General features: G+C 38.1%; 1 protein-coding gene across 1 annotated transcript in view; it reads left to right on the forward strand.

The window, feature by feature from the left end:
• LOC150100962 (uncharacterized) overlaps positions 1-27,507 on the forward strand; it is a 111,892-nt gene that overhangs the window by 22,332 nt on the left and 62,053 nt on the right. Inside the window, exon 2 of the mRNA XM_090401559.1 lies at positions 12,099-12,407. Coding sequence (XP_090257685.1) covers positions 12,099-12,407 — 309 coding nt within the window. The remainder of the gene's footprint in view (positions 1-12,098; positions 12,408-27,507) is intronic.

The raw sequence follows: 27,507 nt of genomic DNA on the forward strand, positions 1-27,507 counted from the left end.
ACAAATCTGATGGATTGCTTTATTACCATTGTGGGAAATAGTGCTCCTGAATACTGCCCGGCAATTTTTTTTCTATCTCTCTCTCTTCTTCTTCCTGTGTGTGTGTGTGTGTGTGTGTGTGTGTGTGTGTGTGTGTGCGCGTGCGTGTGTGCGTGTGTGCAGTAGCGCACTCAGGATTTAATCTTGGGGGGGGGGAGTTGAGTAGACGATTTGAGAATACACACTACGCATTGCATACGACCGAGCATCTGCAACGATCGCTTATTCATTGCCAGCAAATGTTGGTCGATTGGTAGAGCTTCTGCTACTAATGGCTCAGGAAAAAGTTAAGCAAGTTTGAGCCTGGTTAGTAGTTGGAAGGGAAAAATCGTTTGATGCTGTTGGCACATCTCCCTTTATGAGTCGTTGGACTCCCTGGAAGTGTCACATAATAATAAGTAGTATAGAAATAGAAGACCCGACACAAATAAAAAAAAAAATCAATTTTAATTAGGAAAAGATTTTTGGAGAATTTTCTAGTGTTTTTTCCTTTTTGTTTGGGGGGAGGAAGGGCCCCGTGACCCCTCTCTGGGTGCACCACTGTGTGTGTGTGTGTGTGTGTGTGTGAGAGAGAGAGAGAGAGAGAGAGAGAGAGCGCTAGGAGGGCACTAAGCAACTAGTTCTATTTAAAGTCATGATTTCATTGGGATTATTAAATTTTCCGTTAGATATGCTTGCGCAGGCATTCTTGTTAGGTTTATACTGAAGATATCTGAAACATAGGCGAAACATTTATGCCAGATGCCAGAAAAAAAAAAAGAAAAAAAAAGTGCAGCTTTGATTGTAGTTGCCCACTAGAGCAGTGATTTTCAAAGTGTGTGGGGAACATCCCCTGGGGGAGAAAAACCATTTCTAAGATGCGCAAAGAGCTGTGCTCAGTATTATTGTTTATTTCAAAGCACAACTCCCAACATTTACTCGATATTCCATCCACTTATTTCAATACAATATAGCATTAAAAACACTTGCCATTAATATATATACTAAGCTAGCAATTTAAAAGTTCTAATTTTTAAAATAATTATCTTTGTGTGCCATTTTACTTTTAGTTTGGTTTGAAGTATAATTGTGCATTATCAAAAACTGTAAGAACATCTTAGTTTTACTAGAATTATTATTATTATTATTATTATTATTATTATTATTATTATTATTATTATTGATTACTCCATGGAGGCCTTAGATTCATTGAGGGTGGCCCTAAACATCATGCCAAGCACTATTCAACATTTGTGCAATATCTATCATACTTTGTTTCTTTGAACTCATTCACAGTCATGGCACCCATAACATACTCTGGCAACCCATTTCACTCATTCACCACTCTCCAATCAAAAATATAGGCCTGACACAATATAACCATCTTCCCACATGATCACTCTTACCGGTTGGTAGCAATATGGTCATATTGGTCATAGACAGTTTTTCTCTGATGCAATTACTAGATTTAGCACTCTGAAACCCCTAGTACATTCCATCACATGCTGACTCAGGTAATTATTTCTTAGTGACTGCATAAATTTCATTTCCATCCTCCATGTATCTTCTCCTTCTTCCAATCTATGTTCCCATAGTTGAAGTCCCCATAATCAGTACCGTCAATCAACAGGGTGTAGCATAGAGGCAGCCTGCCTCACGGCATGGCTTAATAAGGGTGCACGTTTGGCCATATTGCGGTAGGTGGGTGCTGTCGTTATGCTAACAATTCCTGTTAGCGTAGCAAGCGTGGAAAGAAGTTTTTCCAAGCTTAAACTGATTAAAAATACTCACAAACAGTAATGACCCCAAGAAAGATTGGTTGAGCTGGCAATTTAAAATTAGAAGAGCTTATAAACAGCTTTATTGTGTAATATCCCCCCCCCCCCCTAGAGCAAACATTTAATTAATATTATTATGTAATTGTATTGCATTAATGTTTCTCTTGTAATAAAAACAAAATAGCAATTAGAGATTTTCTTATATTTTTGTCTTATAATCCATCAGGGGCGATATTTAGTTGTTTGCCTCAGGGCATGATCTAATTTGGCAGTGGCCCTGCCCATAATAATTACCTGCCGTCCACTCATTGAGCTTATATGCTGATGCACACTATCTCCATCATCCTTAATGTTCCCTAGTCTATAAAAGTATCCAACTGTATGTTTTGTTCTGTTGGTCACCATCTCACACCAGATGGCCTCAAATGTGCTATTTTCACTGGTCTGCAGTTGAACTTCTAAAATTCTCTTTAGTTGCAGTTCTTTGGCTATCACCAATAATACTCCTCGCTCCTATTCTTGTCTCTCTTTATCCTCCCTGAACACACTATACCCTTCACATTCTATCCCGCTAACTTGTTCCAAATGATCCTAGCATTAGCGTACCTAAAGCGCAAACGCCCCTTAGGCCCACCACTGTCCTGAAACTTTATAGTATAAACAGGAGTGTAGTCCTAAAAGAAATAGTTCCAGGGATCTCTACCTTGGAAACAAAAATCCAGAGCACGAAGTGTGGCATTATTATTATTATTATTATTATTATTATTATTGCGACGGCTGTATCGCAGAGAGATTGCCTTGTTTTCTGAAACGAAAATGACAAGAGCAGCAAGCTGTATTTTTTGACTGAAAGCTGGAAATGCATTATAAGTCTCATTATTATAATTCTTATAATTTATTATAATGAATTTAAAAAGTTTGATAGTTTTAAAAAAGTAACAGGGTGTCGCCCTGTCACACCCTGGGCCCGACTACACCCCTGAGTATAAATGCATAAAATAATATATAATACATAAAATAGAATAAAATATATGCTAAGAAAACTTAGGTCAGTATTGTTTTATGAAAAGTTTAGGAGAGGCACAAGAATATTTTTACAAAAAAGGGGGAGTTTCTTTAAAAAAAAGTTTGAAACCATTGGACTAGAGAATTTTTTTTTTTTTTTGCCACTTTCTGCTGTTTACTAAGTTAGTTCATCCCTGATCTGAGAGACAAGTAGAGTTTTTCCCCTCCACTTAAAAACTTGAAACTTTGGTTTTTAATCTTGCATTTCAGAAACATTGACCATAGAACTTGCACTATTTCAAACAGCAGTATAAGTGTTAGGAATTAGGATCATGAGATGGCAGTAGTTGTCTACTGTTTTCTTCCCATTGTTTGGAAAATCATCAAATAGACATATTCAGCTACTGCTGATGGCTAAGGATGGAGACCAGCTGCTCACCAGTTGCTAAAAGTTAGTTAGGGCTACTTTTAGCCCTAAACAATTTTGGGAAATGAAGTGGGTTCCATCATTCCTATACTTATCTTTGGGCTGGTACATACAATACAAAAGCAACTTTGGGTCAATGTTCATTCACGATTGAACTTCAAGCTTACTGAGTCACCTTCATGTTCTTATTTTCCATCTGACTTTGTCTTCTGGAACAATCTTTTTCCTCATCCCTTCTCAGCCACTTTCTTATATACATTCTTAATGTGCAAAATCCATTGCACATTAAGAATGTATATAACAACCTCTTATTGTTATATTATTATTATTATTATTATTATTATTATTACGTGACACCTTCAAGGAGTCCAAAGACTCATTGAGGGAGGGCACCGACTCTACAACTCTCTGCCTCCACCACTCAATAAACCAAATAGAGCAAACCGCATCATCTACACCAATGCCATCTGCTGCCCACCACCACTAGTATTTTCACAGACAATCACAAACTTTCATGCCCATGGCAGGATTCAAACCCACAGCCTTTTGGCTGGAGAGCAGATATGCTAACCACTCAGCCAACCAGGCTGGTGATATTATGCAAAGTGGGAGGGTATGCTACTCCACTATACAACTCACCATCAACTCTATTTAATCCTCCTACTGCACACTCAGTGGTGTAGCTAGAGCTTCTGTTGCCCAGGGCGGTCCATGAGTTTGCCGCCCATCTCAATACACACCAAAAATACTACAAAAAGTTAAAACGACGTATAGGGAAATAAATTGAAACGCTATGTTTATTTTTGAAGTAAAACTTTAATTTCAACATTCTAAAATGTTATATTTCTTGCTTGCTGTTAGCAAAATCATCTATGACATTGGCAAAGTCTATTTCATAGTAATGTAGGTAATTCTTAATAATTTTATTTAGAAAAACTCCTCTCAACTAGCATCACTTACAGCAATTATGAGGAAAATTTGCAATATTTGGAACTGAGTTCTCGAGACTGTATTTTAGAATTAACTATAAAAGTTCAAAAAGGTTCAAAGTGCCTCCCCCTCTTCCCCCCCCAGCTACAGCTATGCCACTGTGCACACTACAACACCACTACGATCAACGCACAACTCCATCTACTGCTCACCACCACCAACAGCATTTTGTGTCTGTAAATTGCACATGTCCTGTTATTATGTAGTTAGTTATTCAGAGAAGACAATTTTGAATATTAGACTGGACATACATATTTATAAAGCACATTCAAGTAATTTGGGGTACCTTTTTAGTTGAACATGCACTCTTAAAATTGTATCATATTTTTCATCCATATATAGTAAATTCAGTTCAATGCTCCAAAGTCATTATGATGCTTTTTTTGTTTAAAACAACATGTCCTATCAGATGTTTCTGTTTTGTTCTAATAACTAAGGAAGTTGGTGGGGAAGATAAAATAAATGATAACAACAAAGAGTGGTTGATATGTCCATCTCTTGGACTATCTTGACTGTGAATGAGCAAGTTATATCAATCAGCGATGTCATGAAGAGCAGGCCAATGGAAATACCCTTTACCAATGTTCCTATGGTAGGTGTTTAAGATGATTCCGATCCTCTTTGGACATAAATGTGTATAAGCAGCTGATGACCATTTCACTGCAGTTTGTTTCTGATACTTTAACTTAGTATTGTTGTTAGTGTATACAGCACTGTAGCTTGCATATTGCTAATATTTCATGTGAAAGTATCGATTTACTTGTGTTATGTTTGATAGCATAACACAAGTAAATGTGATAACACATTCTTTAAAAGGCCTAATTTAATTTTTAAAAAAATTCAAAGTCAATGATGAAATTGGATCTTGAACCCATGAAATACTTTCAAAGCATCAAGATACTGCAGCCAGTAGCATTATAAATTGTCTGAATGGAAGCGTGACAGAATGTGTATGAGCACAACGCATCTGTAACTCTATCAAGCTTCTGAACTTCAGTGTCCCAATGAAATTGATTTCTTCTTTGATTCAAATGGTTACTGGCTACATTTATGACGATCTTTATGATGCTAAGGCTTTTTACAGCACTTCTGAACTTTCAGTCTCTCATGAAGCATTTTCGGATAGGCTTATAAGTTATCATTAGCCTAATGTTTCTAATATCACTAGGGAACTACTATGCTGTATTTACATGTGAAATATTACAGATTTAACAGGTGTGTAAAGCTCATACTTCTGGCCACTGGATCATTTTTCCAGAAAGATATCAACAAAATGAGTACAAAGAAATCATTGTACAAGAAATGCATTTTTGAAAATTATGGAGACAACTACCATGTTTGAATAAAAACTTTAGTTTAATATAACTAAAATCTATAAAATCCTAATGAAGGTAACACAGAGGATTGCTGCAATTATCAGAAGGACACTGACCTGCAGAGATAAAAGGGTTATCATTCGGTTGTATAAGTCTCTGATCAGACCACACTTGGACTATTGTTCTCAGATTTGGTCCCCAGGATTTGAAGGGGATAAATTAACTGTGGAAAGGGTACAAAGACGGATGACAAAGATGGTTTCAGGACTGTACAATTTTGGTTATGAGGATCGGCTGAGGGAATGTGGAATGCAGAGTTTGGTGGATAGCAGAAGGAGAGGTGATATGCATTGAGACTTTTAAACTGTTTAGAGGTGGTTACAGGGTTGACACTGGGGAGTTCTTTCGCTTGGTTGAACAGCGGGAAGGAGTGATGACAAGAGGCCATCCCTGGAAGTTATGAAAGGAAACTGTGAGCAAGAGAGTGAGGAGTGGTTTCTTTGCATGGAGGGTGGTTGAACCATGGAATGCATTGCCTGATGGAGTGGTGAGAGCGAGAACGGTCAATGAGTTTAAGGAGTGGTATGATAGACTTTGTGTTTCTTGGGGGGGGGGGGACCTCCCCTCGATGAGTCTTGACAGACTTTATGTTCTTAGGAAGGACCTCCCACAATGAGTCTTTTGACTCCATGGAGGTCTTAATAATAATAATAATAATAATAGTAATGATGGCTCTGTGTTTATTGATTTATTTTACTTTTGAGTTGGATCAGGAGATGTGATTGTGAAAAATTATTTGTAGTTTAGTGATAAGAATGAACAAAATTATTACTATTCAGGATCTTCATGAAGTCACAAGACTCATCCTGAGAGGCTCATCTTAACCATGTTACCGGCCAAGACGTCTATAGATGTCAAGGTTATCATGGATGCGAAGTGCATATTAAAATTTTAATACAGATGAGTCTTTGACTCAATGAGGTCTTGGGGTAATAATAATAATAATAATAGTAATATGATGGATACGAAGTGTATGCGGATGAGCATTTGATCCATAATGGCCGGTAAGGTGGTTAAACAAATCTTATACCACTACTTACATGCATTCACTGTCTGCACTCTTACCACCTTCTCAGACAATGCATTCCATGGTTCTGCCATTCTATATATAAAACGCTACTTATGACCCTCTTATTGATTACATCCTTTCACAACTTCCAGGGATGGCTCTCTTCTCTTTGTTCTGTCATACAAAAAAAAAAAAAATCTCCCTAATGTCAATCTGGTAAATACCTCTCAACAGTTTAAATGTGTAAGATGACTGTTAATTATATGTAGCCTAGCAAGAACAACTCCCTCTGTTCACTTTCTACATTGACTGGACTGCCAGTGCTTAATTTCTTAATTTAAGGCTCAATGCCAATGCTTAATCTTGTGCAGTTTGTTTGTTAGCAGGAGCGCGCCAGCCATATGTGCAATGTGTGTGACACACACAGGTGCCAGGATAGTAAAGGCGCCAAAGAGGAGGAAATACTCCTGTTTTTTTATTGGGGGGGATTGGGGTGCCAACTAAAGTTTTGCACACAGGCGCCGGACACTACTGGCATGCCCCTGTTTGTCAGCACTTCCTGTCATGATGACTGCCATCGGGTAAAGTAATCTTTGATCTTATAAACTGTATGTAGTCTGTATATGGGACTGTCAAACAGTATGTGGAAAAAGAATGAGATGATCTAGCAGCTGCGGCTGCAGTCTCATTTCCATTAATTCCAATGTGGCTGGGAATCGAGCACAACCAAGCATCAAAATTAAGGGTCTTCATTTGGTACAATAGTTGTAAAACCTCAAAAAGTTATCAACATAAATAGCATTGTCTACTCTGCGAGGAAGCTGTTCAATGAGTGACTTAACTTTGACAGCAAAAAGTGTTATACCTGAGACAGAGCCTTGAGGAACACCCTCTTCTTGAAGATATGATAGACATAACATGCTTACCACTCAGACTTTAGAAGGTTCAGTTGGACAGAAAGTTTATAATAATCCTTGAGACCAATATTAAAGAAATCATTTAATATATCATATATCCAAGTTGTGTCATAAGCATTTTCCTTGTCAAAGAAGACTGAAACCATGTTCTCCTTTCAGGGACAGTCTTTTTTACATGTTTCTAAACAAACCAAATGGTCCAAATTTGAATGGTGTCTACAAAGCCACATTGTGTGTGTGTTGGAAAGAAGTTCATTGCTTTCCAGGTGCCAAAGAAGTCTGGCATTTACCATTTTCTCCGATATTTTACAAAAACAACTTGTCTGGGTGACAGGTCAATAATTGTTTGCTTGAGTTGGATCCTTTCCTATTTTTGGAATGGCAATGACAATTGACTTATGCTAAAAATCCAGAAACTTCCTCTGTAGCATTTGTTTGTGCGTGTGTGTGTGCATATGGAGTTGATATATATATATATACTAGGGGCTCCGACCCCCTGGCTCCTACCCCCCCCCCAAGTTCTGAGCCGGTAAGGGCTCGTAAGCTGGTAAGACAAAAAACGTGACATAAAAACGTTTCAAATTTCGGCTTATCTTTTTATATATATAGAGTAGATATAAATGAGGCTATCAAAAGTGTGTCTACACTCAGTAATTGCAGTTTTAGCATATGAAACTGCAGATATCAGTGGGTACAGAACGAACGTGCATTGGAATTTGCAGTCTATATTGTGACAATAGTGAGAGCTATAATATTTGTGAAGAAATCTTGGGATATACTATTATTATTATTATTATTATTATTATTATTATTATTGCTCAAGAACCATCACAGAGTTCATTGATTCATTGTAGGAGGAGACCAACACTATCCACACGATATCTGTCATGCTTCTTATTGAACACGTTCACTGACCAAGCACTTGCAACAGCCTCTGGCAACCCATTCCACTCATTCACCACTCTCCAAGCACAAAATCTAATCTTCACACTCCCTGCTAACTACACTCTTACTCAATTTCCAGTAAGAGTGTAGTTAGCAGGTTAGTTAATTCTATAATGTCCTTTTTTTAAAAAAAAGGAAGATTTTTTTAGAAAAAACCTTCGAAATTTCTATCATATCCTCCCTCTTTTCTTCCTGTGAACCAAATTCTGCAACGCACAAACCATCAATCTGTCTTTGCAGGCAGCATCCTACAAACCATTCACCTTCTTGATCACTTACCTCTGGATCTCTCCATCAGTACTTCATCACCTAGAAACCTAGATGTGCTCTCCGAACTTTGTACAATGCGAACAAGTTTTGTATTGTAGATGTCTGTGACTGAGGCTAGTTGTCTGTGACTGAGATGAAATATTGTAAGAATTACCGTATTTTTCCGTGTATAAGACGACACTTTTTTTCTAAAATTTTTTTGACCAATCATAGGGGGTCGTCTTACACATGGGTGGGGGGGAGTAACCAGTTGAGAGCCCTGCAGTTGCCATGGCAAAACCGCTGGTACCTTGTCTCCGCGAACAAGCTTCTGACAATCACTAGCCTTTGTTAACTCTGTCAATTGATGTCATTAATGGCTGATTTTCTGAATAAACCAATCAGAACTCTGAAAGCATTCATACATCTGCAACTCATTGGCAGGGTAAGTTAATGCATGAACAATATTTTGAGCACTAGCCCATAAAAATGTCTGAAAATAAAAAAAAACGATTGTCATATTCTTCAACATTCAAGTTAAAAGTCATCAGTTATGCAAAAGAATGGAAAGAAAGCTTCAGAGAGACAGTTTGGACTTCCCCCCACTGAGTGTATGATTAGACAGTGGAAAAAACAGGAAGAACAACTACTCCAGATGATAAAAAAGAAGAGGACCTTAAGAGGAAAACCAGCAAAATGGCCAAACTTGGAGCAGAGACTTAAGACTTGGATTATGGAGCAGCGCTAGAGTGGGATGTGTGTGTGTGTGTCAACCAAGCTTATTCTATATGAGGCAAAAAGCTTTGCAAGAGAAATGAACGTTGTTGATTTCACAGGAAAGTCAAAATAGTTCTTCAACTTCATGAGGAGAGAAAGGTTGGCCATGAGAAAAATGAATCAAGTTAGTCCAGAAAATGCCTTCATGAAGTCCTTCAAGAAATGTGGAATCAGCAATGCCATGGATGGAACTGATGAATGATTTCATATATATAGACAGTGACTCAGAGTAGAGGTTGAAGAAAGTGATATGTCTGGAACTGAGAGTGATACATAATTTCTTAGTATGTATCTTAAAAATATTACCTAATTACTAAATATACTTTGAATATTTAAAAAAAATATCAAATGTGTTCTGTTTTATGTTTATCATATTGATTTCTTAATTATGGGTTCAAAAAAGTAGAGTTCGTCTTATACATGGGAGCGTCTTATACACGGAAAAATACGGTAAATATTGTGTCTAATCCTTTCCCAGTGCTGTTTTACTTCATTCAGCCTTCAACACAATAACTTATATGTGTATTAAGCACTTAAGGCTTAATACACGTATAAAAACTGATCAGCAAATATGCAGTTAATAGACAGACAATCAGAACCAGAAATCAGTATCTTTTGGCATAAATTTAACATAGCATAATTGTTATCCTATATAATAATGCATAGGATAATTATTATTAACACCAGACCTCCATGGAGTTAAAAGATTCATTGCCCACTGTTGTACACAAAGATCATCAAACTGTGCTTTAAACTTATTCAACAGATCAGCATTCACCAATCTTTCAGAAATGCATCCTATTCACCAAACATTCTCCATGCAAAGACCTAACTCATCACTTCCTTGCTCACACCTTCCTTATACTATTGCAAATTACTGCTAGATTCCAAATGCTGCAGATGGAGAATTCTAACAGATCTCTTGATTTATAAGTGCTTCCATAGTTCAATTGGAAGAACAATGGAACATTGCACCCTTCAGTTGGAAAACTATTATTATTATTAAGTGACACCTCCAAGGAGTCCAATGACTCATTGAGGGAGGGCACCTACTCTACAACTGTCTTCACCACTCGATCCACCAACTACAGTGAACTGCAAATACACCAACATCATCTACACCAACAGCATGTATTGCCCACCACAACCACTAGTATTTTCACAGACAATCACAAACATCCATGCCCATGGTGGGATTCGAACCTGCAGCCTTTTGGCTGGAGAGCAGATATGCTAACCACTCAGCCAACCAGGCTGGCTAAGTTTGGTTCTCGTAGTGATGAGATGAGTCTTTATATGGTCTTTTTTTAATTGAAAGTGAGCTAGCTGGTCTCAAGCAGGGATAGCAGGGTTTTTCTTCTGGAAACTTGTGTTTTACATTCCATGTTCAGGCAAACTGACCAAGAGAACACATGATTTACAGACAAAAATAGTGTAGGTGGTGGTGGTGGTGGTGGGCAGTAGATGGTAATGATGGTAGTATTATTATTGTGTGAAGTTGGAGAATTAAGTAGTAGGGAAGATGGTGGGATATATGTAGTGGAGTAGAGTAGAACATTGTCCCATGATGAGTCATTGGATTCCTTGGAGGTATCACATTGTAATAATAATAATAATAATAATAATAATATACAGTTTACAGGGATGGCATCTTGTTTTACACTGTTTCCCATTCTATGAAAAATTTTTCTACATTAATCCAGTAACATCCCCATACAAACTTTGCACTTAAGCTGGAAAGCTGGCCATTAGTAACAGTGCTGATGTTTTGGCATGAGAATTTGAATAAGCTGGAAAGGTAGGCAAATGAATGAGAATTTCAGTTTAATGCAACTAAATATAAGATTTTTAAAATTTGGGATCCACAAATGGAATGCTTCATCCTCCCTTATGCTGGAACAAGTAGAGGAGGCAATGGATCTTGATAAGATTGTGGATAGAGATTTGAAGCTCCAGGACATATTGCAAACATCTCAGAGAACTGAAACAATATCGAGGAGAACATTGACCATGAGACATAAAAATGTGATGCTAACCTTGTATAAAGCTTTAATCAGACCACATTTGGATTTCTGTGCTAGGATCTAGTCATTGAGATTTGAAGGAGATGAAGTAGCCTTGGAGAGACTGCAGAGACAGATAACAAAAATTATGTCAGGACTGTACAACATTGATTATGAGGATAGATTGAGGGCATGCAGACTGCCGAGTTTGGTGGAGAGGGCAAAGGGAGGGGGTGACTGAGACATTTAAGCTGTTGAAGGATTTATTATCATATTAACTCTACAAAGATTTTTTTTATATGCTAGAACTAGGGAAACGAACAAGGACAAGGGATCACCCCTGGAAGTTGCAAAAGAAAGTGGTGAGTAAAAAGGTAAGAAGTACGTTTTTAACATAGAGAGTGGTAGAAACATGGCATGCATTTCCTGAGAGAGAGAGAGAGAGTGGTGAATGTGCAGACTGTGGATGACTTTAAGGAGTGGTATGATAGACTTTATTTTGACTGGTGTTGATGACCTCACATGATGAGTCTTGTGACTCCATGGAGGTCAGGAAAATAATAATAATAATTTCAGAATAAATGATTTATCTTTCATTTTTCAGGTGATATATCAGGTCACTATTCAGGACTCCCTGCTTCAAATTCTCAACTTTCAACATCGCAAAATTATAACGAAGGCAGTCATAATGATGAAGACCAGTCAGGTATTAAAATTCGACGCCCACCAAATGCTTTCATGATATTTGCCCAGGAGTATCGTAAAAAGCTATCAAAAGAGTATCCAAATGAATCTAATAAGATGATAAGTACCCGTCTAGGAAACATGTGGCGAGAACTTTCCAAAGACTTAAAGGAGGACTACTATGTAAAATCTAAACTTGCAGATAAGGAACACAAAAGAAAATATCCAGGTATTTGAATTTATGACATAATGAATTGGAAATCAATTCTACTTTAAGCGACTTATAAACATCTTGGGGGTGGGGAAAAGAAAGAATTTATAATATATTTAAATATAAAGACCAGGAAAGGAATGATTTTTTTTTAATGTGGTTCTCACTCACGAAAGGTTATTAGTAAGCCTATAGTACCAGTCTTCTACAGCCCTTATGCAGCGGCACTATCTTATCTTCCTTCCATTCCTTGGGTACCTTTCCCGCAGCCAGACGTTTATTGAAAAGCCAGGTCAATGGAGCTGTCAGTTCTTTAGCACATTCTCTCAAAATCTGTGGTGAAATACCATCCGGTCCAACAGTTTACAGGTATCCAGAGTACTCAGTATTTGGAACACGCTCTCCTCCTGCACCTCTAAACCTTGAACCTGCCCTATCCCTCTAATATTAAAACCTCTCCCAGGATGAAATACTCCAATAAAGTGCTCATTGAACAACTCCACTATGTCCTCTGCATCAGTCACTCTATTCCCATTTTTATCCCGCAATGTCATTCTTCCACAATCGTTTCTCCACCTACTGACCACATAGCTAAAAAATTGCCTAGGATTTTCTTTGGATCTTAGTGCCAATCTCTTTTCATATTCAGAGTTTTGCCTTCCTCACTATTCTGGTCACTCTCCTGGCCTGCATCTTATATTCTTCGTGTATCTGTCCTCCACCCCTCTCCTTATATCTCTTCCACAATCTCTTTTTCAATTTCTTTAGCTTTGCTGATAATAAAGTACTGGAAAAGTTGGTTAAAAAGAGAATTTCAGAAACAGGTGGATAAGAATATAATACTCTATGCAGGGAAACATGGCTTTATGAAAAGTCAGTCAAGTAATATACTAACTTTTTTTATAGAGTGACAGCTGAGTTGGATAAAGGGAATGGCTACATGATGATAATGCTGAATTTTGCAAAGTTCTTTGGTTGTTTGATAGGATACCACACGGAATTTTATTTAATTTGTAACAAATGGGGATGGATATGAAACTAGTGATATGGATAAAAGGGTGGCTGATGGACAGACCAAAAACTAGTACATGGAAGAGCAGAATCCAGGTGAAGGCAGGTGACTAACAGTGTACTGCAGGGCTCTATTCTTGGAACTACTACTGTTTAATTTGTACATAAATGATATAGAAATAATTTGAAGGGAGATTCAGTTGTTTGCTGATGATGCAAAGTAGGGTAAGGAAATTATTCAGGGTGAACGTAGACAGCTCTCGCAGGATGATTTGGATAGGCTGACAGTATGGGCAAATGATAATCGATGTCAGTTCAATGTGGAAAAGTATCAAGTTATACAGGGTGTCCCAAAATTCATGCAAGAAGTAATTTTGATAGAAAACACAGGTTTTTAATTAAAAATTGTAATTTCTTATTGATTCATAAAGTATACAGTATAGGGTTATGCATGGAATAGCATATCAGGTAAATGGCCTCCACGGCTTTGCTGGCACATACGCAATCTTTTGTCAAAATTTTCCATGACCGTTTTGCATAAATGTGGCTGAATTTCATTGATACAGCACTCAATTTCCTCCTGCAAGGCATGGGTGGTCATGGGCTTGTTGGCATAAACCTTAGACTTCAAAAAACCCCCAAAGAAAAAAGTCCAACAGCGTTAAGTCACATGATCTGGGCGGCCAATTCTGATCACCAAAACGGGAAATTACACGACCAGGAAATGACTCATGCAGTAATTGAATTGTTTCTCGGGCTGTATGGCATGTGGCACCGTCTTGTTGAAACCACATGTCGTCCACATCCATATCTTGCAATTTAGGAACAAAAAACTGGATTATCATGTCGCGATAGCGAGCACCATTAACTGTTATTACCTTACCAGCCACATTTTCGAAGAAGAATGGACCGATGATGCCTCCAGCCCAAAATCCGCACCAAACAGTGACACGTTGTGGATGCATTTGTTTCTCAACAATCACTCGTGGATTTTCTGAACCCCAAATGCGACAATTTTGTCGATTAATGGAGCCATCAAGATGAAAATGAGCCTCATCGCTGAAGATAATTTTGTTCGAAAAATAAGCATCCACTTGTTGTTGTTCCATAATCCATTCAACAAACTCTCTTCGCTGTGTGTGTGGTCAGTAGGCTTCAGTTCTTGAGTCAATTGAACTTTGTAAGCATAAAGATTCAAATCTTTCATGAGAATACGCTGTAGAGAGCTTCTCGAAATGCCCAATTCAAGACCATGGTGCCGAATTGATGTTCCTGGATTTTCAGCAACACTCTCACAAACTGCTTCGATGTTTTCTGTTGAACAACTTGTTGAAGGACGGCTAGAGTGTATAAGATCACTAATTGATCCAGTTTCCTTGAATTTTTTAATTAATCTTTTCACAGTTGATGAAGTTAAATCACTATTCTGACCATATTTTATATGAAAATTGCGAACTGTAGCTGCCAAACCTTCATTATTTTTAAAATATTGCTCAACAATGAAAATGCATTGTTCTTTCATGTAGCGCTCCATTTTTAATAACCCTGAGCTGTCAGCTGTCACGCTGTCTTTTTTTTCTCGTTGGCACACTTTACCGCACAAATGGCGCTAAATTTAAATGTTGCGTGAATTTTAGGACACCCTGTACATTTTGCGATACAAAGATTACAAGCTGTGTACCATATTGAGCTAAATGTACTCCAGGAAATTGATGAAGCCAGGGATTTGGGAGAAGTAGTAGATAGAGAGTTGAGGTTTAGAGGATGTATTGCTACAGTAGCTAGGGTAGCTCACAGGATTACTTGGTTATTGAAGAACACACTAACAAGAAGATAACAAGGGAGTTGGAAGTTTTTTCCCACTTGGTTAGATTATAATAAATAACCAAGGTGAAGGGCCATTAAGGGAAGGGCCACAACCCAGACCGGATTTGACCTTAATAAGGTGAGACACCTTTTGGCAACTCGTATGGGTAAATATGACTTTTCCACTGCTTCCACCTTAGTATCACCGCCTCTGGGTCTGGCTCCCACTGACGAGACTTCAATAAAGGTCGAAACCAGTCTGGGTATGAGAGAGAGGTATGGGAGTGCTAGAAGAGGAGAAAATGGAAACAGTAGGAGAGAGGGAATGAGAGAGAGGTATGGGAATGAAACAAGAGGAGAGAATGAAAACAGTAGGAGAGACGGAATGAGAGAGAGGCATGGGAGTGCTAGAGGAGGAGAAAATGGAAACAGTAGGAGAGAGGGAATGAGAGAGAGGTATGGGAATGAAAGAAGAGGAGAAAATGGAAACAATAGGAGAGAGGGAATGGTAAGAGGTATAATGTATGGGGACTCAATGATCCGTGGTGTTCAAGATAGGATGCGTGAGGAGTGTTTGCCAGGAGGAACAATAGAAAGGGTGGCTTTGGCAGTTAAGAGAGAGGTGAATGGGTGGATGAGATGATTTGATGGTGGGATTAAATGACTCGAGTGGTGGTGTAAATAGGGCAGCGAGAGATATGAGATTCTTGCTTGAGATGGTACGAAAGAAGACACAGAGAGGAAAGATAGTGTGTATGTTGCCTAGGTATGATAATGACGAACTGAGCAGAAGAGTGGTAATATTGAATGACATAATAGCTAGAATGTGTGACAAGAGAGGACTGGAATATGTGGATGCTTGGAGTGCGTTTGAAGACAGAGAGGAATTGTATGCAAGAGGCCACTTACATTTGAATGAGGAAGGACGTAGGCATCTGGAGAGATTGCTGTTCTGAAAAAGTCAGTGTGTCCCAGGGAGGATGGTAGAAGGGGGTGGCCTCTTGTGGGAATGGGTATTTGGGAGAAGGGGGATGACATCAGGTAACACTGAGCCCAGTGGAGTCTAGAGAGGATAATGCTGGGTATAGAAACAACAGCATTTATATGCTATATACTAATGCCAGGAGCATCCGGAATAAGGGAGAGGAATTGGTGGCGCAGATAGCATCAGCCCGGCCAAAAATTATTGGGATCACTGAGACGTGGTTGACAGAAGAGGATATAATAACAGGAATAGAAATCGCTGGGTACAGCATTTTTTGGCAGGATAGGAAGGGAAAGCATGGTGGTGGAGTACTGCTTATGATAAGTGACAACTTATGTCCTCTAAGAGTGAAGACTATTGAAGGCAGTGACACTAATGATTTTGAAAGCATATGGTGTGAGGTAGAAATGGGCAAGACAGGATATTTAGTGGGGTGTTGCTACAGACCCAGGAGTACAGAGGGTGGGGACCAGGAAATGTTTAGACAGTTGAGTTTGGCAAGTGCAAGAAGAATGATTATTATGGGAGATTTTAACTACAGTAGTATAAACTGGGGAGAGAAAGATGCATGCAGCAATAAGGGAATGGAATTTCTAGAATTCTTGAGGGACAAATATCTTAGGCAACATGTAATAGAGGGAACAAGAGGTTCAAGAGTTTTGGATTTGGTTATAGCATCAGAAGAGTTGATAATAACTGAGATGACATCTCTCCCACCAGTTGGAGAGTGACCATATAGAAAAAGGGCATTGTGGAGGCAGCATAAGAGAAGTGGAAGTAACCAATTTCATGAGTTCTACAAAGACCAGGCAAGGAGAGTGACTTGGTTGGTGAGAGTAGCTAAAGAGAGGTATGAACAGCAGTTAGCTAATGAAGCTAAAAAGAATCCTAGGGAGTTCTTTCGATATGTAGCCAGCAAAAGAAAGAATGATTATGGAAGGATGACATTGATTGGAGGAAATGGTATAAAGACAGCTGTTGCAGAATGTGTGGTGGAGATACTTAATGAGCAGTTCATAAAGATCTTTCAATCTTGTGAATGTGACTTCATGGAGAGATTAAGAGCAGTTGATGATGGGGAGGAGAGACTGACTGTAAGTGAGCAAGAGGTGTTTGGGGAGTTGAGTAAACTAGAGGTAAATAAGGCTGTGGGACTTGATAATATATCACCGCGTATTCTGAAGGAATGTGCCAGAGAGTTGACACCTGCCTTGACATATTTTTTTAATAAGAGTCTTGCACTTGGTCAAGTCCCTAAAGAGTGGAAGGAGGGCAAGATTGTGCCACTTCATAAAGGAGGTGATCGAACTCAAGCATCAAACTATAGGCCTATCTGTGTGTCAGGTGTTGTGGTTAAGTTGTTGGAGAAGCTTGTGAGAACTAGGATCCAGAGTTGGGTTGACAACAATGGTATAATCTTTGATGGACAGCATGGATTTGCTAAAGGGAGGTCGTGTTTTAGTAATCTACTTACTTATTACAATAAAGTGACTGCTTCCTTGGACAGAGGAGAAGGATACACAGTAATATACTTGGATTTTGCAAAAGCTTTTGATAGAGTACCTCATGATAAGTTGACAGTCAAACTAGAGCAGATGGGGTTGGATATTAGATTAGTGCATTGGATTGGAGACTGGCTATCTGATAGGTATCAACAAGTTGTGTATGGGGGTGCAATATCCAGGAAAAGGAAAGTCACTAGTGGAGTGCCTCAGGGATCTGTTTTAGGGCCATTACTATTTAACTTGTATATTAATGATATTGGCGAAGATTTGGATGGAGATATTCAGTTGTTTGCAGATGATGCAAAGTTGGGACGAACCATAAAGAGTAGTGAAGATGTTGTGGCCTTGCAAGAAGACTTGAATAAATTGAGTTATTGGGCTAGCAAATGGGGATGCGAGTTCAATGTTGCAAAATGTAAGGTTTTAAAATTTGGAAAACAAAGATGGGATGCAGAATTTATGCTTGGTGAGAATATATTGTTGGAAGTAGAGGAAATAAGAGATCTGGGAGTGATAGTGGATAAGGATCTAAAATTTAGGGGACACATCTCCAAAATTGTGAAGACAACACAAAGACTTCTGGGAATGATGAGGAAGACACTGACGTGTAGAAGTAGGGAGATTCTTGTTCCATTGTATAAGGCTTTGATTAGGCCACACATGGACTATTGTGCCCAGATTTGGTCACCTGGTTTTCAGAAGGATGAAGAGATGTTGGAAAGGGTGCAAAGGCGACTGACTAAGGTAGTTTCTGACCTCTGGAATGTCGAGTATGAGGAAAGATTGAAAAGATGTAATTTGCAGAGTCTAGTGGAGAGAAGGAAGAGGGGAGATATGATAGAGACCTACAAGTTGGTAAGGGGTTGTTATAGGATCAATGGTGGAGAAGTTCTACAGAGAATAGTGGGAGATCAGGGGAGAACCAGAGGTCATACCTGGAAACTGTATAAAGAGGGTGTGAGTAGGGGAGTGAGAGGCAGGTTTTTTTCGTGCAGAGTTGTGAATGATTGGAATGCCTTACCTGAGAGTGTGGTGTCTGCAAGGAGTTTGAATGTGTTTAAGACCCGGTATGATGAGATGTGTGTTAGATAAAAGGAACCTCCTAGATGAGTCTTTGAGTCCATGAGGTCTTGTTTTAATAATAATAATAATAATAATAATATATGGTTTTGACTTGGAAAATGAATAGGCATGCAGGAGTATCAAAGAGACGGGAACGTATGTGGAATTATAAGGCAGGTGATTATAATAGTCTAAGACATCAACTTGGGGAAGTTTCATGAAGGGTGGAATTGGAAGACCGGGATATCATTAGTGTGTGGGAAATTATGAAAGAATATTTGTTAGCAGCAATGGTAAGTTGTATACCACGAGTGAACAAGAGGACACAATTTGGAGTAAAGTGGATGACAAACAATATTAAACAGGAATTTCATGCGAAAAAGAGCCTATGGAAGAGATATAAGGAGACAGGTGAAGAGAAGATGCATGAAGAATATAAGACACAGGCCAGAAGAGTGACTAGTATGGTAAGGAAGGCGAAACTGGAATATGAGAGGAGATTGGCCCTAAGATCTAAAGAAAATCCTAAGGAATTTTTAGCTATGTGGCCAGTATGAGGAGAAATGACTGTGGAAGAATGGGATAAAAATGGGAATAGAGTGACTGATGCAGACGACATAGCAGAATTGTTCAATGAACACTTTATTGGAGTATTTCATCCTGGAGGAGTCAGTTTTAATACTAGAGGGATAGGGCAGGTTCAAGGTTTAGAGGTACAGGAGGAGAGTGTGTTTCAAATACTGAGTACTCTGGATATCAGTAAAGCTGTGGGACTGGATGGTATTTCATCACGAGTTTGAGAGAATGTGCTAGGGAATTGATAGCGCCTTTGACCTGGCTTTTCAATGAAAGTCTGGCTGCTGGAAAGGTGCCCATGGAATGGAAGGAAGGTAAGATAGTGGCATTGCATAAGGGCGGTAGCAGACTGGAAGTGTCTAATTATAGACCAGTTTGTGTGTCATCAGTAGTTAGTAAGATCTTGGAGAAAGTAGTGAAGGACCATATACAGCATTGGGCAGATAAGGGTAATGTTATCTGTGAGAGTCAACATGGATTTGTGAAGGGGTGTTCTTGTTTTAGCAATATGCTTGCCTTTTATGATAAAGTTACAAGAGCATTTAGATGAGGGAAGGGCATATACTGCCATTTTCCTAGACTTGGCGAAGGCATTTGACAGGGCGCCACATGATAAGCTGATATTTAAGTTGCAGCACATGGGTCTGGATGTCAAATTGGTCAACTGGATTCAGGATTGGCTATCCGATAGGTATCAGAGAGTCGTGTATGGTGGGGCAGTTTCAAGGAAGCAGAAGGTTACAAGTGGGGTCCACAGGCCTCAGCAATGGGGCCTATATTGTTTAACCTTTATATCAATGACATTGTCAGTGGATTGCAAGGGGATATTCAGTTGTTTGCAGATGATGCAAAGCTGGGAAGGATTATTAGTAATAGCAGATGCGGTAGCCCTGCAAGAGGATTTGAATAAGCTAGACAGATGGGCAAATGAATGAAGGTGTCAGTTTAATGCAGCAAAATGTAAGGTCTCGAGGTTTGGGAAACATCGATGGGACACTGCATATTCTATGGGAGGAGTTATACTGCAGGAAGTAGGGGAGACAAGAGATCTGGGGTTGATAATTGATAGAAACACCTGAAATTTAGGGGACATATTGCAAAGGTGGTGAAGGTAACACAGAGGATTGCTGCAATAATGAGAAGGACACTGACCTGCAGAGATAAAACAGTTATCATTCCATTGTATAAGATCCTGATCAGACCACACTTGGACTATTGTTCTCAGATTTGGTCCCCAGGATTTGAAGGGGATAAATTAACTGTGGAAAGGGTACAAAGGCAGATAGCAAAGATGGTTTCAGGACTGTACAATGATAGTTATGAGGATCGGCTGAGGGAATGCGGGCTGCAGAATTTGGTGGATAGAAGATGGAGAGGTGATATGATTGAGACATTTAAACTGTTGAGAGGTGGTTACAGGGTTGACACTGGGGAGTTCTTTCGCTTGGTCGAAATGACAAGAGGCCATCCCTGGAAGTTACGAAAGGAAACTGTGAGCAAGAGGGTGAGGAGTGGTTTCTTTGCATGGAGGGTGATTGAACCATGGAATGCATTGCCTGATGGAGTGGTGAGAGTAAGAATAGTCAATGAGTTCAAGGAGTGGTATGATAGACTTTGTGTTTGGGGGAGGGGGTCCTCCCCTCGCTGAGTCTTGATAGATAGACTTTGTGTTTCTTAGGAAGGACCTCCCACGATGAGTTTTTTGACTCCATGGAGACCTGAATAATAATAATAATAATAATAATATTTTTATTGTTTATTACGTAGCTATTATTTTCATTAGATGTTTGAAAAAGCAGATGAAATGTTATAGATATTAAAGATATTGTAAGAGCTCGATGAAAATAGCAGTGGGATTTGATGAGACGTAGCTAAAGGAAAATGCAAGACAATTAACACTGCTCAAGCGAATTAGCAATCAGTGGAAAAATGGCAATTGTTCCATTACACATAGGTTGTGCCAGGACAGATTCAGGCCATTATTATAGACTAATCGGGATCCCTGAGATGATAATTAACATATTGGAGAAGCTATATCTAGAAATGAGTGAATAAGCATATGATAATCCTCTATAGAAGATAGTATACCTTTCTTAAGGATGGACCTTGCTCTATCCATTGCTCTATAGAGCAATGGATATCAACTCTCTATCTGCTACTTCCCCTAAATCCCTGATTTCATCAATTTTATTATTTATTATTATTATTATTGCACAAGCACATCCATGAAGTTCCAAGATTCATTGTAGGAGACCCAAACTATCAACACGATATCTAACATACCTCTACTTGAAACCATTAACAGACAAAGCACTTACAACTGACTCAGGCAATCTGTTCCATTCATTCACCACTCTCCAAGTGAAAAAATCTAGTCCTCTAGTCTAGCCGTTACTAATCACATTCTTACCCAACTACCACTCTGTTTACATTACTTTGTTTGCTTACACTTGGATAAAGGATGAAACCAAGAACATAGTTTCTTAGCATCTTCAATTTATAGTACAACCAAGTGAAAAAACTTTCAACATGATTATGGAAGGATGATACTGGTTGGAGAAAATGGCAGAATGATAACCACCGAGAAGGATATAGTAGAGATGTTGAATGAGCAGTTCATAAAGGTATTTCATCCTCATGAAAGTAACATTTTTTTCAGAATTTGAGAGCAGCAGGAAGGGAATTTTCATCAATTGTGGAAGTGTAAGAGTGTGGTTAACAGGGATGTGCAGACCAGATTTTTTGCATGGAGAGTGGTGAATGAGTGGAATGGATTGCCAGAATTTGATGTGAGTTCCCTGATAGTGAATGAGTTTAAGGAGAGGTAGGTTTTGTGTGTAAAATAGTTAGCTTGGGTTTCCCATGATGAGTCTACGGACTCCATAGAGATACTGTATAATAATAAAATAGGCAAACTGACTGGAACACATGCAGTTACTAGATATAATACACTGGCCTTAAAACTTTAGTTATTTTGGCTGTAAATCAAAACAACCAAACCCAAAAAGTTTTTCTAAGCTGTCATATAAAAATTCTTTTGGTTGCTTTTGGAACGATCTCTTCATCTCTGCTCTGACCTATTCATCATTTTCAAAATGGATATTGAGATGTGTCCTCAGTTTAAGAAAGTAGCCAATTTAGGAAAGTCTGATGGAGCTAAGTCCAACCTTTAGAGAGGATGTGCTACAATTTCAAATCTAGTCTTTTCAGTAGCTTTCTTGAGTGAACACATTCATGTGCAGCTTCATGGCATGTAGAAGTAATGATTGTTTCTCAGCAGGAATGCGAATTCATTCATTCTTCAAACTTTCTCAAGGTCTTTAACACACCTTTGCAATAAAATAAATGCTATCTTTTGAGACATCTTTGCTGTCTCAATAGATCATCAACATACACCTTCTAGTAGAAGGTTGCATTTTGAAATTTTTTGGCCCTCAGTGATGCAGGATAGTAGCAGTATTCCAAAAATTGAATTTGAATTTAAGGTCATAAGATGGACCTAATTTTTAAAATAAAAGAAAAGCATTGGCTTTCCTTTTTGTAATGTTGAAACAATTGGTAACAAACTTTCATTCCTGTCTGTTTCATTTTGCTAGTTAACTGCATTGCTTAATGTGCACACATTTTATTGCAGCAAAATTCTGTAATTATTTGAAACAACTTGTACTAATTCAATATTCAGTGTTTTTTTTCTCTTTCTCTCTCTCTCTCTCTCTCTCTCTCTCTTATTTACCAATTTTCTCTTATCAATTGCTCAGCTTTCTGCTAATGAAAATCATTAGTTGCAGTTTTTTGCTATTCACTTTATGATCAAGCATTAATATCTGGTTTAGAAATCTATAACATTCCTTTCTTGTTCTTCCTATCCAACAATGTGCATTACTCACATCACAAAGATGGACCTAATTTTTGTCTCCAGTCATGATTTTGTGAAGAAAAGCATTGGCTTCCCATTTGTAATGTTGAAACAATTGGTAACAAACTTTCATTCTTGTCTGTTTCATTTTGCTAGTCAACTGCAGTGCCCAATGTGCACACATTTTATTGCAGCCCATTTCTGTAATTATTTGAACAAGTAGTACTAATTCAATGTTCAGTTCTCCCCCCCCCCTTCTCTCTCTCTCTTATTTACCAATTTTCTCTCATCAGCTGTCTGCTAATGAAAATCATTGGTTGTAGTTTTTTGCTATTTACTTTATGATCAATTATTAATGTCTGGTTTAGAACTCTCTATCATTGCTGTTTCTTATTCTTCATATCCAACAATTTGCATTATTCTCATCAACAGTTACTTCATCCTAAAAAAAAACCCTTGTAATTGGTGGTGAATTTCCATAGCACTCACATATTCATATGAGAAAAATTCAATTATGATGTGCTTTTTTCACACAGCATAATTGAAAAAAGACTTGTCCATTTTGGAAGTGATAACACAAGAAGTACAACTTCGATTGCATACCACTGTATACTAAATTGTATATCTGAAGATCAAAAAACAAACCAAGACTAGACGTTGTTTCAAGGCCTCTCACACTCCATTTACAGTGCTTGAGTACAGACTACTTTCAGAATGCCCCTCATATCTTTGTTTTGTACTCTTGAATTCAGTATATTGGTAGCAGATAATTTCTGTCACTGTTGAGTTATTGAAAATTGTTGAAAAATGAAAACTGTAGTTGAAAAGTGGCGTGTGTGTACACACGCCACTTTTCAACTATAGTTTCATCGATAACTCAACAACAGATTGTATATACAGTAATCCCTCAATTAATGCGTCCTCGATTAGTGCGTCATTTTTTTTCGATACCCAAATTCGATTAGTGCGCCTCTAAAATTCGATTAGTGTGCTTTTTTACATCTTAAAATTAAAAATTAAATGTTACAGATTTTAAAAATTTTCTATCTATACATTTTTTATGGCTAACTATTTTAAGAAATCATTCACCAGAACGAAATAATTTAATTACCGATTTAAAACATTTTACAAAGTTATTTTTAATGGCATACTACACTACTTCCATGTATACTATGTTCCAAATTTTTACAATCAAATACAACTTCTCTCCTACAACCTAATGGACCAGGGAATTATCGCAACCTTTAAGGCATACTGCCTGAGAAGAACATTTAAACAGGGAATAGAAGCAACATCTGGTGAGAATTCTATGACATTAGTAGAATTCTGGAAGAAATTTAATGCTAAATCTGCTATTGAAAATATTCATCAATCTTGGAATGAAATTACTGCTAGCAATGTGCGAGCTGTTTGTAAGCACATTCTTCCACATTGTGCAAATGATTTTGGAAGCTTTTCAAATGAAATGGATAATGTTGTTGAGGAAATTGCCAACATCGAGCATGAACTGGATTTTCATGAGATTGACAATGATTATTATTATTTGTGACACCTCCAAGGAGTCCGAAGACTCATCGCAGGAGGACACCTACTGTACAACTCTCTGTCTTCACTACTACACAGAACCTCTACTACCAATCACCTATATCAATGCCATCTACTGCCCACAATCACCACAGCTAGTATTTTTTGTCTGTAAATTGCATATGTTCTGAAGGGCTGATTTGTCTGTATGCGGGATGAAAAACCTGAGTTTCCGGGAGAAAAAACCCTGCTAACGTCCAAGAGTTAATTAAATCTCTTTCTGAAGAATTGAGTAATTCCGACACCTGCTAAATTTAGATGCACAGCGGGAAGATCCTGAAGAATGTGAAGAAAATTTAACTATGACAGTTAGCCAAAAGAGATTTCACAGAAACAATTTGAAAATATTTTTCGTACAATTGAAGTTTTTAATCAGCAATGCTTAGAGGCTGACCCTGATGAAGAGAGAGAGAGAGAGAGAAGCAGTAAAATTTGCAGAAGAGTAGAAGAGGCAATAGGGCCATACCGTCAGTTGTGTGAAAAAAAGAAACAAATGCCTGCCAAACTACGTTAGCTCAATTCTTTGTTAAGAAGTAGAATAATAAAATTTATATTTTGAATACGTTTTATTGTCTTTCAGCTTCATGATTTTTTTTTAACTAGGCCCTGAGACATACCTTAATTCTTTTGTAAAAAAATTAAAGTTTTTCAAAAAAGAAATTTCAGAAACAAATTATACTTTTCTCATAGGTTATTATATTCGATTAGTGTGTTTTCAATTAATACGCCTGTTTTAAAGAATGCATTAGCCTCATTAATCGAGGGATTGTACAGCAATTAATTGTACAGCATTAATCGAGTCACATTTGGTATCTTACAAAGACATTGTCTATGTAAGAATTCCACTGACAAGCAACTGTAAGCTTCTGAAATGTATTAGCATTGGTTGAGGGAGATATAAGCCAGGAAATGGTTTATATCCTTTCTTATATCTTATATAAAGTGAAAACATGGTCTTTTTTTTTGTACCACTTTAAGCCTTCAGCAAGTGTAGTGGTAGTCACTCAGTGAACAATGAAAATCACACCTGATGACCTTCACAAATATCTGTGATGCAGAAATTTGCAAACACATCCTTGGTTGCAAAGCAGAGATACTGTCCATTTCAAAGGAACATTATAACAAAAATGAGTTATATAATATATTTCAATTCTTATTTCCACCAAATTTACATTGAGACATCATGGGAGATCTGAAATTGCTATTATTATTATTATTATTATTATTATTATTATTATTATTATGTGACACTTCCAGGGATTCCAAAGACTCATCAAGGGAGAGTGTGCCAACAGCATCAAATGATTGAACCCCTTCCAACTACTAATGGCGCTCAAACTTGCTTAACTTTTTGCGAGCCATTAGTAGCAGAGGCTCTACCAATCGACAAACCTTTGCTGGCAATTATATCTTTCATATTTGACTGCTTACATGGACAGAGGAGAAGGATACACAATAATATATACTTAGATTTTGCAGAGGCCTTGGATAGATTACCACATGATAAGTTGATAGTCAAACTGGAGTGGATGGGATTGGATATTATATTGGTGCATTGGATTGGAGACTGGCTATCTGATAGGTATCAACAAGTTGTGTATGAAGGAGTGATATCCAGGAAAAAGGAAAGTTATTAGTGGTGTGCCTCAGGGGTCTGTTTTAGGGCCATTGCTATTTAACTTGTATATTAATAATATTGGTGAAGATTTGAATGGAGATATTCAGTTGTTTGCAGATGATGCAAAGTTGGGACAAACCATGAAGAGTAGACTGGATGTTGTGGCCTTACAAGAAGACTTAAATAAATTGAGTGATTGGGCACGGGAATGAGCATGTGAGTTCAATGTTGCAAAATGTAAGGTTTTAAAATTTGGAAAACAAAAATGGGATGCAGAATTTATGCTTGGTGAGGATATATTGTCAGAAGTGGAGGAAATAACAGATCTGGGGGTGATAGTGGATAAGGATCTGAAATTTAGGGGACACAGCCAAAATTGTGAAGACAACACAAAGGCTTCTGGGAATGATGCAGAGGACACTGACTTGTAGAAGTAGGGAGATTCTTGTTCCATTGTATAGGCTTTGATTAGGCCACACATGGACTATTGTACCCAGGTGGTCACCTGGTTTTCAGAAGGATGAAGAAAGAGATGTTGGAGAGGGTCCAGAGGCAACTGACTAAGGTAGTTTCTGACTTCTGGAATGTCGAGTAGGAGGAAAGATTGAGAAGATGTAACTTGCAGAGTTTGGTGGACAGGAGGAGGGGAGATATGATAGAGACCTACAAGTTATTAAGGGGTTGTTATAGGATCAGTGCTGGAGAGGTTCTACAGAAAATAGTGGGAGATGAGGGGAGAACCAGAGGTCATCCCTGGAAGCTGTATAAGGAGGGTGTAAGTAGAGGAGTGAGAAGCAGGCTTTTTTTCATGCAGAGTTGTGAATGATTAGAATGCCTTGCCTGAGAGTGTGGTGTCTGCAGAGAATTTCAGTGTGTTTAAAGCAGGGTATGATGAGCTGTGTGTTTGATAAAAGGACCTCCTAGATGAGTCTTTGACTCCATGGGGTCTTGGGTAATAATAATAATAATAATATTATTATTATTATTATTATTATTATTTCTTCATGTTGGAGGCTTAATGGATTGTATACAGTACTCAGAAAGGATTAAAACAGAATTTAATACTTCTCATATTTTGTCTCAGTCACTGAGACATCTTCAGAGATTACAAAAAA

The sequence above is a fragment of the Typopeltis vanoorti genome, chromosome 12 (assembly GCF_054136105.1).
Source record: "Typopeltis vanoorti isolate ZY-2024b chromosome 12, IOZ_Tvanoo_1.0, whole genome shotgun sequence".
Lineage (NCBI taxonomy): Eukaryota > Metazoa > Arthropoda > Arachnida > Uropygi > Thelyphonidae > Typopeltis > Typopeltis vanoorti.